Source organism: Centroberyx affinis, unplaced genomic scaffold (genome assembly GCF_046629955.1).
Source record: "Centroberyx affinis isolate AG114_WGS23_722 - 3 ecotype Tasmania unplaced genomic scaffold, CSIRO-AGI_Caff_v1 ptg000405l_1, whole genome shotgun sequence".
NCBI classification, from domain to species: Eukaryota; Metazoa; Chordata; class Actinopteri; order Beryciformes; family Berycidae; genus Centroberyx; species Centroberyx affinis.
Window position 1 is genome coordinate 151120 of NW_027279072.1, and position 12484 is coordinate 163603.

The following is a 12484-nucleotide window of genomic DNA, read 5'->3' on the forward strand; positions in this document are numbered from 1 at the left end:
CAGCCAATCAAATCAAGCAGAAGGCGGGCTTTCCCTCCTATTTTGATGCCGTTTGATGTGGTAGGAATGGTGGGACACTGGCAAACAGATGAAAAGCTGATATTAGCGGTCTTTAACCCGGTCGCACACGCAGCCCTGCTCCTCAGTGCTCCACAGATGCACCAAGCTGTTTTGCCTGACGCGGTCTGCCTAGGCGTTTTTGAAGCGTCTGCGCCTGTAGCGACGTTTCTCGCTGTGATCGCCCTCATAGGCCCTCTTTACACCTTGCATTAACATGCGTTTTGGGTGATCGGATTGCAATCGGATAGTGCTTGACCACATGAAAGTACAGGTGTAAATGCACCCAAGACGCATTGAGGACGGATTGTGGTCCGATCGGCCAAACCACCTCCGGAGGTGGTCAGGGACGCATTGTGACCACATTGAACACAAGTGTAAATGCAATTGCGTTTTCAATCCACATACAACAACTACGTGGGCGGAAATACGTAATCGCGCCGACTTTCGTCTTCGGCATTCCAGTTGTTGAAGACAGCTTCTTCCCCCGCTTCCAAAAGCAAGCATGCAAATTTATGGTTTCTGCGCCCGGTGTTCGCGGTGTTCACAGCAAGACCGTTCTCTCCGCAGAGGCACAGCATTTCATGGTAAATGCGGTAGCAGCGCGGTGTTCACGGAGAGCGCAGAATCTCCTCCTATTGTCCATTTTTGCCGGTTGTCAGCTGTCACTCGATTACACTTACTTCCCTGGTAACCAACTAACATAGCAACCATTAATCAATCATAGCCTCTGAACTGATTGCGGCGTTTGCGGAGGCCTCCGCAGAGTTTCATTTTTTGAGAGGAGCGCGGAGCGGACCCTCCACAGACCCCCTGCGGAGCTCCGCACTCGCCACACAGACTCTCCGCACCGTGAACACCAGGCACACCACACAAACCATAGTCCATAGCGCGGCTTCACAGATGGGTATCATCTTTTTTTTTTTTTTGGACCCATGCAAACGAGAGGAGGATGTGACGTTCGGTTGTTTGAGCTGGACAAGTGATCGGATCTCAATCGGATCTCAATGTGGACACTGGAGACACATGTTAATACCAGGTGTAAATGTAATCAGGTGAAATCATATCTAGATACAATCTGGATACGAGACGCATGTTAATGCAAGGTGTAAAGAGGGCCTTACACCTTGCCTGACGATATTAGTGCCGACATGCACTAGTACTGTATGGATGGTTGAGCGGTGTTCAATGATGGCAGGAATATACTCGAGTATGTCTAGGATTTTAGCACCTGGGAAGCAGTAAGTTATGCTTCTGGGAATTGCTACAGTTCTAATAATGGAGTCGCCCACAAGGAGAAACTCCGGTGGAGGATTGAAGTAGCCACCAGCGGAAGGGACTGGGTTGCAGAGGTGGTCAACAGCACTGTCCGGCATGCTAGTAGCGGAGTCCACAGCATGGTCGGCCTTCGGTCGAGAATGGCGGGGAGCGAAGAGTTCATCTGTTGGAGACTGAGGGGGGAGAGGAGTAGAGGGAATGGACGCATGCTGGGGCTGCATCCTTAGTTCCAATGGAGAAGGCGAGACTCGGATGCGCTTGCTCTTGGGGGAGCTAGGCTCACTAGTCGGTGGGGAGGCGGGACGTTTTCTGCCGGTTGAGGTGACCTGGTCGCCCGGGAAAGTGGGAGGAGGGGGCGGAGGTGAATCATCCTCCAGCTCCGCTAGCAGGCCGAAAGAGTTAGACAGGGGCAGCATGTCTTCATCCCCCAAGGGTTCAGGAAAGAGAGGGAGGGAAACCCTTTTCTTGCCCCTCACAACAGTCGCCCAGGAGATGGAGGCGTTGGAGTCAACAGGAAGCATCAGGGTAGAAGCAGGGATCAGCAGCTCAACTGTTGAGTCGAGCCAGTCGTCTACAGGTTCCAGACCGGCAAGGCAGAGTTGGGAGGCTAGCTGGACTTGTCGCTGGATGAGGTCGTCAATCAGCCTCTCTATAGACAGAAGTTTGGATCGGATCCCGGGGAGCTCACAGGCAGGCACCATTGTATCGAAGCTAATGGTGGTGAGTGGCTACCGGCCAGTAGCCTGCCAGGAGCTCTAGCTGGGAACCCAGAGTGGAGGTGCAGGCAGCGAGGGACACAGGAGGCTCAAAGAGAGGGGAAAGAGATCCACAGCAAAGGTGTCCTGAAGGCAACAATGGGACAGGGTGCAACAGGATGGTGGTGGATGGCCACAGATTGAGACACAGAGCAGGACTAAAAAGCACTGGTATGATATGAGGAGGTGAACCAAAATGCTTACCACAAATAAAGCCAAAGAAGAGCCTTAATTCCCTTGGAGGAGCAGCAGGAGAGCCTGACAGAGATGCAGGTGCCAGTGTGGGAGGGATGGAGACCTGGTGAAGATATGGTTACATATAGCTGGAGAAGCCGCACACACACCTCTCCACTGTCGTGACAGTTATTACACACATGTGTTTTAGCTGCATTATTTTCATCAAGGCGATGTCGTGGAGACATTGGCTCATAATAAGTGTCAGCAAATCCAGAGAAGAGCCTGCAAATTTTCCTTTTTGTATATTTAGGTAATAGTCCGAATATTGAGTGCGCATTCTGCTACTCTGCATCAATGAGGCTTAAATTGTACATTTTTAAGTCAGCATACTCGTTTAAACCCTGCAATCTAATGACTGCATGTTATGCTGTGTAGATGACTGTAGTGTTGTAGTACTCGAGATCGGTCTTGGTCTCGAGACCGGTCCTAAGACCACATTTTGATGGTCTCAGTCTCGTCTCGGACTCGACTGCATTTTTACTCGGTCTTGACTCGGCCTCGGACAAAGAGGACTCAGAATTTTATTTCAAGACCAGTCGAGACCACAATTGCAGTAACATCATTACCTGCCGGTGATTTATTTATTTTTTACTGTGATTGGATATAAAACTTTCCCCTTCAAACTGCAACCAATAACTTTGCGTATTTTAAGTTTGAAAGTTTATTAACCATTAAACGCTGCCACCCTCACCCCCCTCTGGGCTGCGCCAAGAAAGAGAACGCAGGATACAGGAGGAGAGAGCACCATGTGTGGCTGAAGAGGAGAGAATGAGAATAATACAATTTGCCTACAGAAATCACAGAGAGTTTTGCAAAACAGTTCTAAGAACAAGCACCGATTCTATACAGGCACATGGCCCGTTCAATTCAACGCGCTGCATTAAAGCATTGCGACACAGTTATCGGTTAAATTATAATTTCACTAATGTTACTTAAATTCCACAAGGTAATAACGTTACCGTTAAAGTCTGTAGTGCAGCAGAAGACGTGTTATCAGGTTACTGTTTATACCGTTACTAACACAGGAGAGTAAATTGTGGAATTTTAAGTTTCACTTTTGTCTGCACAGCGGGGCTCTGGCAGATTGAGAGCGGGGCAAGTTGTCACATTGGTCAAAGTCAAAACACTATAACATAAAAACAATTTGTAGCCTATACATGACAGTAAATTATATTTCTTCTCATTTCAGGAATCAAAATAATTATACGTTGTTACATAAAAGCAAGGGTCAGCTATAACCTGATAATAATTTTGAATGTTTTAGTGAAGCTATCTGCTCAGGGTGTTTTAACACTTCTGTTTCATTCTGCCTGCTGTCTTGAGCCTTTCCAAAGGTCAGTGAAATCGAATTGCAATGTTTCAGATCAAAAGATCGCCTTCTGTCACTGAGTACATACTGTACATCCATTTGTATTTTACTTAAATTCCTAAATAATGCTTTCTTTCTTTTTGAATTTTAGCAGAGAAATGGTGTAAATGTTGAGCCATCACTCTGATTACATGGTCTTGAAAATGGACTCGCATTGGTCTGGTCTCGGTCTTGACTCGGTCTCGCCCCCCTTCGGTCTTGGTCTTGACTCGATCTCGCCCCCCTCAAAGTCTTGGTCTTGACTCAGACTTGATACGCTCTGGTCTTGGTCTTGACTCGGTCTCGGATTAGGTGGTCTTGACTACAACACTAGATGACTGTGTCACTTGGAGCCGGTTCCAGACAGTGTCAGCAGAGCTTTCCTATGCACAAAATGATAAGACATGCTTTTCCTAGGTCTTAAATTCCGTGCGCAATTGACAGATGATAACGGCCACTGCCTCTTGATGAATCACGTCCACTGCCAATTTCCATAAATTCCTCCCTTTATTTTGCGCCTCAGCCTTGGAACACCCACAAATGAATATGCAATTAGACCAAACCACAAAAAACAGCGCACACAGATCAACCCATGACTTCAGGCGCAAATGCCCTGTGCGCTGTCTTAGTAGGTCCGAAAACACGGTTGGTGACCGCATGTTGTGCTAGAAGGCGTAAATACAAATTTTAATTGCCTTTCTCTCCCTGACTCATATTCCATTGGTTTAGACTTTATGATCCCTCACTGCTACATGCTGTTTCAACAGGAAATTCATAACATCCAGGAAGTAAAGATGCCATTTCATGGAGTTTTTAACTGTCATTAGGCCTCTTGCATACTTTTATGAAGGTTTTGAAGGTCCAGAAAGTTTTTTCATACCCCCCGAATCCCAGTCCAAGTCTGAGGTAGAAACACATTGAAAGGACCTGAACGACACATCACTCTTGATCAGTGTTGGGGAAAGTTACTTTTCAAACTAACTAGCTATTTTACTTCGTTACTTGACCCAAATAGAAACTAGTTACATTACTAAGTCAATCTTTATTAAAAGTAACTCATTAGAGTACTTTCACGTTACCCACTTAAAATTATGCCTTTAAAATACGTCTTCTGCTGATGTCATCACTTTTATTGTAAAGAAATCATCACTAAGTAACAATCTACTGTAGTCTAAAGAAAACGTCAAGGTAGCTTTCATTTACCTGGTTCCACAGTAAGCTAGTCAGATCGCAGAGAATCCTGAGAGATCCAGTCTGGACTATATACAGAATATACAGCAGACAGCACTCACAAGCACTTTCAATTCAAATCTTAGGTTTGATAGTGAAAGCTAAACTTACAGTTAACAATAATGTTCTTACCCTTTTCTTCCATCAGTTCAAAGTAATGCAAATATTTCAAAGTTCTGCAGTTTATTGTTGTGTTTGTTCTGAAAGCAAGTCGTAACCTATAAGCCTCCACCACACACCGCCAGCCTGCTGTATAGTCTGCTTTAATAACATCATGTCTGTTTTTAATAACATCATGAGCGCAATACTTTCATTTTTACTTCAATTTATAGGCCTAGTTTAATTTGCACTAAACCTTTAACCATTTGAAAGAAAAATAAAAGTAGCGAAATGTAAGTTTGAAAAAGTAACACATTACTACGTGTTACCCCCCACACTGCTCTTGATATCTGAAACCTGATGTTAGAGGAGTTCAACCCAGCCCACCTCTTTGTGTTGTGTGTTCCAGGACCAGTATAAAGTTCAGCAGCTGCTTCTGTCTGGTTCAGTAGGGGTGAGGAGGCTACAGCAGTCTGGAGGCCATCATTGCACTGGGATATCTCTGGTGTTGGCTCATATGTGCTAAACATGAACTTTCTGTGCAGATTTCATTCATGTCTATGCATGCTTAATTTTGGCTTTCAGTTTTAATTGCTTGCTATCTACAGTGATGTGGTCTGGACTCTCCAGTACAGCAAACTTCAAGGAAATCCTCCACTTAAAGCAGTATGGAGGAAGGGCCTCTCTCAGACATTATGTACACAGTCTGACTTGTAGATCATGTGGAATGCTTGGTGGCCACATGCCACACGATGCCACATCGTTAACTCACTAGCCACTAACTTGGCTGATCACAGTATAAAATTAATTAACATCTAATGTCCTGACATTCTGTCACTGGTGACGAGGACAATACACTTTTCTAGTAAAGACGGGCTGAGAGGAATGACAGGTATACTGAAACAGACTTTAACAGTTTGAGTCATGAAGGTTTTAATGTAATTATTGAAAAAATGTAATAGAAACTTGAAATTAACATTTTACTGCATCATAATATAGTAGGCAAATATGAATTGGTACATTGTCCTTGAACATATTCCATTTAGCGTTGTTATTATGAATGAAGTTGTGAAGTTGTGTGTTGTCATTGCTTTTGCTATTGTAGATGATACTCTGTAAACATGGCTCTTGTGTTTCTGAGAGCAGCATATGGCTCTAACACTGTGGCTCTGAACCAGTGTTGCGAGGTGCACACTAGTGCTATGGAGAGAAATCTGTCCTGACTTGATTTAGCTCAAATGTTGAGAAAATCAACTTACAAATTATTAAATTTCCATCATTTAAGTTCAAATATATTTATATATATATTTATAATGTGATTTTGGTTTGTCTTTCTACTTTCCATTTTTTCTTGAAGCAGGTTAATCCAAAGTTATTTTAGTCTTTCTTCAAATTTTGTTTGGCCAAAGTGTGCTTTGGCACCAAAACGGTTGGAAACAAAAAAAACGAACTTTGTCTACTAGTGACAGAGGGAGAAATTGAAATGTGGTTGGTATATTGGGTTCTGGCACTCTCACACATAGAGATCATAGATACAATTTATATTGATCTAGTTTTTCTGCTAGCCTCATTGTTTCACAGTGTGACACCCATACCTCATGCAGGAGCAATGGAGAACTCAACTGAGATTGTGACATTTGTGCTGGCTGCTTATGGTAAAATTGGACAGTTAAAGTACCTATATTTCAGCATAATGATCTTATGGTACCTCTCAATATTTGCGGCCAACATAGTTCTTATTGTAGTTATATATGTGGACAGAAGGTTGCATGAGCCCATGTATATATTCCTCTGTAATTTGTTTATTAATGAAATATATGGCAGCACATCACTGTACCCTCTTCTACTGTCACAGATGTTTTCAGATACCCATGAAGTGAGTCTTACATACTGTTTTCTGCAGATATTTTGTATCTACACATCTGCTTGTGTTGAGTTTTGCAGTTTAGCAGCCATGGCATATGACAGATATATCTCTATCTGTTATCCTTTACACTACCATGTTATTATGAACACAGGAAGAGTGTGCACGATCATTCTGCTTATATGGGTGTATTCATTTGTTAATATTGTATTCTCATTTTCACTCATCATCCATTTAAAATTTTGTGGGAATATTATTGACAAAGTGTTTTTGTGACCACCATTTAGTGAGTAACCTTGCGTGTTCAGTTTCAGTACTTAACAATATATCTGATCTATTTTACGCCTTTTAGGTATTGTTGTCCCATGTAGTCTCATTTCCTTCTCTTATATCAAGATTTTGGCTGTTTGTCTGAAAACCTCTAAAGAGACCAAGCAGAAGGCTATCAGCACCTGCACACCTCAGATTGTCTCTGTGTCAAACTTGATTGTTGGTTGCGTTTTTCACCTGGTTGATTCTAGATTTGATGCGGCCCATACACCAGATAAAGTGCGCATTATTTTATCCGTGTATCTCCTCATTTGCCAACCAATTGTCACTCCTTGTATGTACGGGCTTAATCTACCAAAGATCAAAGAAGCATGTAAAAGATTTCTGTTATATAGAAAATAAATATTTTGTTTCATGTTGTAAGACAAGTCATATGAAGTAAAGTTTGTTTCAGGTGGGTTCAAAAATCTGAAATCAGAGAAGATGAAACAAGCTAGAGGAAGAACTTGCACACTGATAAAAAAGGAAGAAATTCAAAAGAGCCCAGTAGATGCAAAAAACAAGTGACATTTGCATAATGTGCAAAAATTACAAAATGTGCAAAAACTTTTTTTTTTTAAATCAGCTGCCCTCTTTTGGATTTCTTCCCTATTTATCATTGGGCGAGTTCTTTCTGGATTATTTTTGTTGAAGAGCCTGTTTTGTTCATTCAGACATATCATTACATGATAGTGTAAGTAATTTTAGCTAAGGCACATAATTGTACACCATGATCACATTTACCTGCACAATTTAGAACAATGGTGGTGGAGGTATTTTTAGCTGTGGGACTTACTGATAATAAAGATCTCAGTGTGCCTCCATCCCTTATTTCAGGGAAATAGGGATCTATAACCCTGTCACTCTCTTCAGGACATAGTCGGCCCGTAGCATAAGTATTCCATGCCATAATTAAAGGCCACAACCGCTAAGAAGGGCCGCATAATGGAATACCATTATTGTTAATGGTAGGAGTAATTTGGTGGTTATGTTTGGAATGTTTTGGAGCCACAAACACTATCTTGTTTAGGGCCACCACAAACTGGAGCTGGCCCTAGCAGCTCTGCTTCAAGAGGTACAACATATGCAACTGTGCGGCATACTGTGACACACCAGAGGGCAGCAGAGGAAACTGTTCCCACCTTTGTAACCCCACAGAGAGATTTGGACAGATTTGTTACAGAGCACACCTGCTTCACCGTTATTACTTTATTACTTTAAGCAAGTGCACTGTCACTACCTAATCTGAGTCATGCATGCGCGCTGTCGCTGCCTGATCTAAGTCAACCATAGATGTGAGTCGCGCATGCGCGAGCGTAAATGGTTTACGGCACAGACCTCCCTCTAAATTTCGGCCATTAGCTCTGTCACTACCACAGATTAATGTGTGTTCAATTGGAAAGACAAATGTAATCGTCTCACACTTGGATAGCATTAAGGTTGATGCGGACTCACTAGCCAGCTATAGCTTTTATGTTGCCATGGCCATTTTATATTAATCGCTAATGTTACCGAGTTGGCTAGTTAACTGATGTAGCAAACAAACCCATCATGTTTCAAAGTGGTGATAAATATAATTCCATAACTAACAAAATAACGGTGTCTGTCTTCACATGCACTTGTACTGTGGTCTACTAAAATAGCCTAAATTGGCTGTGGTAAAATATCATAAAATGGTGCATGCGCAACTCAAATTTACGGTTGACTTAGATCGGGCAGCGACAGCGCGCATGCCTGACTCAGATCAGGTAGTGACTCAGATCGGGTAGTGGCACTTTTTGTAGGTGCTTGGGGGTTGGCATTGTTGGAGTGGCATAGAGCAACAGTGAATATACAAATGTTTGCATGTCCAAACTCACTGCCAGCTAACCGTTCATTTGGCTTAATCCTGTGTGTACATCCTGAAAGACACAGACCAGCCCACATACTCTACCAGCACTGACAAACACTCTGAGTCCAGCTCTTATTGAGGTGCTCCATCCTGAGCACCAAATAATGAACAAGAAGTGGCCCTATGTCCTGTAGAACGGGTACAGATATTACCGGGCAGCACAATCCCCATTGCAGAGTACATTAAACACACATACATTAAAAACGATTGCTTAATGAGATGGTTCACTGGTATAATAATAATAATAGTTAATGGCTAGTGGTTAGTGAGGTCATCCATCAACCAGACGGGCTGTGGTTCAATCCCCTGCACCAGCCAACTGGTCCTTGAGCAAGAAACTGAACCTTTACCAGCTGTAGGGGTGCCACACTAGCTGGCTGACCCTGTGCCACAGCAGAGGGAGGAAAGAGAAAGAGAATTCCACGCAAAGTACAGGAGGGTGACGAAGGGGATGACAACAATATTCAGGCGGGGATGGGAGGCCTACATTAGGAAGGGGTAGTTCAGAATTTTTTTCTCATAATCTCATTGATTTTGAAATTTAAAAAATATTTTCAGGTGTGAACATTGAACAAAATAAACAAAATGATTTCAAGTGATCATGGGATCGTAGTGGATAAGTGGATACATTTGCCTCCATCTCTGGTGACCCAGATTCATCTCCAACTAGAAAATGTGATCGGTAGAGCACAGACTTCCAACAGATCTGACAACCACCTTTTGTTGATTTGCCACGCCCCCTTTTGGCCAATCGACATGAAAAGTTCATAATTTCTGACTTGGCCTATAACCAACCTTGCTATCAAGTTTTATGCAAATCCGTGCCCAACTTTTTGAGATATCCTGCTAATGGACTGACAGACAGACAGACACACAGACGAAGGCGAAAACATTACCTCCTTGGCGGAGGTAATGTTTTCTCATTTAACCATGACCAAAACCTTAACCAAATTGTTTTAGTTGCCCAACTTTAACCCTAATCTCAACCAAATTCTTTTAGTTGCCCAACCTTAAACCTAACCTCAACCAAAGTATTTTTACTAACCTAATCTGTAAAGTAATCTTTTCACACAACGAACACTTGAAATTGGCATATCCAATTTGTGCTATTGTCACATGATCCTTTTGTGGTGGAGGCACGTAATCTAGACATAAAGCAGTACTTCCTTTACTAATGGACTGTAGTGATGCAACACTACAGAACTTCTTGTGTCATGTGTTAGTGTTTACTGCCAGATCAGAATAAAAGTCCAGTTGCTCCTTCGCTCTGGCTCAGTAGAAGGGAAGGCTATCGTAGTCTGTGAGAGGGACTGTCCGTATTCTTGTTCTGAGGCTAATGTACATCACACAAGTTCAAAGAGAAAGAATTTAACGCAGTGTGAATGTTTATTATTTGGTAATAGTTTATGAGAGCATGAATCCTGATGGAAATTCTATTGATATGTGTGTAATAGGCTGACTACACCAGGGAGGCCTGTAGTAACAGGTTCAGAGGAATAACACAATGTTAGGATATCAGATTCTGGCATTTTCACCCATAGGCAGAGATTACAATTATATGGAGTTGATTTTTGCACCACCCTCACTTCATCAGTGACAGTCATTTCTAACGTTAGAACAATGGAGAACTCAACACAGATTGTATCATTTGTGCTGACTGCTTATGGCAATATTGGACGTTTGAAGTATCTATATTTCACCATAATATTCTTATGGTACCTCTTGATTTTTGTAGCCAACGCAGTTCTTATTGTGGTCATATATATGGACAGGAGGTTGCATGAGCCCATGTACCTGTTCCTCTGTAGTTTGTTTGTTAATGAAATATATGGCAGCACATCACTGTATCCTTGTCTACTATCACAGATGTTTTCAGATACCCATGAAGTGAGTCTTACAAACTGCTTACTGCAGATATTTTGTCTCCAGACATCTGCTTCAATTGAATACTGTAATTTGGCAGCCATGGCTTATGACAGATATGTTTCTATATGTTACCCTTTACACTACAATGTCATTATGACCACTGGAAGAGTCTGTGCAATCATTCTGCTAGTGTGGATATATTCATTTGTTAAGTCTACATTTGTATTATCTTTCAATTTTCATTTTACACTTTGTGGGAACGTTATTGACAAAGTGTTTTGTGACCTCCAGTTGGTGAGCAAACTTGCATGCTCAGTCTCAACACTTAACAGCTTGTTAGACTTAGTGTTTGGCATTGTAACCATTGGTCTGCCATTGATCCCCATTTCATTTTCTTACCTCAAAATCTTGATTGTTTGCTTCCAAACTTCCAAACAGACCAAGCAGAAAGCCATCAGTACATGCACTCCACAGATTATCTCTCTGTTGAACTTGTCTTGTGGCTGTTTCTTTGAAATGTTTCAAAGCAGATTTAATGTGGCTTACATACCAAATACACTGCGTATCATTTTATCTGTGTATCTTATTATATGTCAACCAGTTTTAAGTCCCATCATGTATGGCCTGAATCTGTCAAAAATTAGAAATGCCTGTAAAGGATTTCTGCTTCATAGAAAATGATTTTATTGTACAGATCTGTAAATCTGTAAAAACAGAAAAAAAATGAATGCATCTATACGTTTTCGTAAAAAGTTCAGCATAGAGTGGAAGTGTGTCAGCTTGAGCATTCATAAGAATTCACAAGTATATGTACTGACTGCATATAAACAAGTGAGAAAAGTGTTGATAAACTTAACATTAAAGGGGAGCTTATGTCTCTTTTCTGAAATATGATTCCCTGTGTAGTTTCTCATGTTATCACCACATTGTGACACCTTTCAGTAATTACACTGTATTCTATTGCAATATTGATTGAGTTTTGAGTTAAAAGCAACAAATACAGTACAAGCTAGTTGATTGGTTGATGTGCCCTGGGAGTTTGTAGCTGAAATACCAGGGTTTTAGGAGCAAGCATTTAGGTAGCTTGTATACTAAGAATACTTGCCAGGCACAACATGTGATAATGGACTGATAAATCTTGATGATTGTGATTTTATGGTTTTGCATGACTGGAATATGCATTTAAAGCATCTTAACTTATTAAACAAATTGCTTGCTTTTATGGTAGTTAGCATACCTATTAGTATATTATAGCATAGGATCAGTACAATAGGAAGTTTAATGATACATTTTATTTCATGTAGATGAATGGTTTCATGTGACCAGAGATATGACTGCTGTTTGTACTTAAGAATTAAACATTTGGATATGATATTTTTCTCTGAAAAGTTGCCTCATTCATAGTCAAATGTGTTCATAGTCAAAAGCACATCTAGAATATGGCCCAATAGAAAACTTTTTAGAGCAAATGTAACATCAAAATATTGATATTCAGATAGGCAAGGCAAAGTAGCTTTATTTGTATAGCACATTTCATACACTGGGGCAAT

At 41.5% G+C, this 12484-nt stretch overlaps 1 protein-coding gene and 1 pseudogene across 1 annotated transcript; both read left to right on the top strand.

The window, feature by feature from the left end:
• The first annotated feature begins 6613 nt into the window (after positions 1-6613).
• LOC139641849 (olfactory receptor 6B1-like) lies at positions 6614-7540 on the top strand (annotated as a pseudogene).
• A 3136-nt stretch (positions 7541-10676) lies between these two features.
• Positions 10677-11615, top strand: LOC139641857 (olfactory receptor 13C4-like). Its single transcript, XM_071516473.1, has one exon. It carries the CDS (start codon positions 10689-10691, stop codon positions 11613-11615), a length of 927 nt encoding a protein of 308 aa, XP_071372574.1. The 5' UTR covers positions 10677-10688.
• Positions 11616-12484: the final 869 nt, after the last annotated feature.

What these genes read in the sequence shown, in the direction of transcription:
- LOC139641857 (XM_071516473.1), top strand. Translation starts at nt 10,689, where the DNA reads ATGGAGAACTCAACACAGATTGTATCATTTGTGCTGACTGCTTATGGC.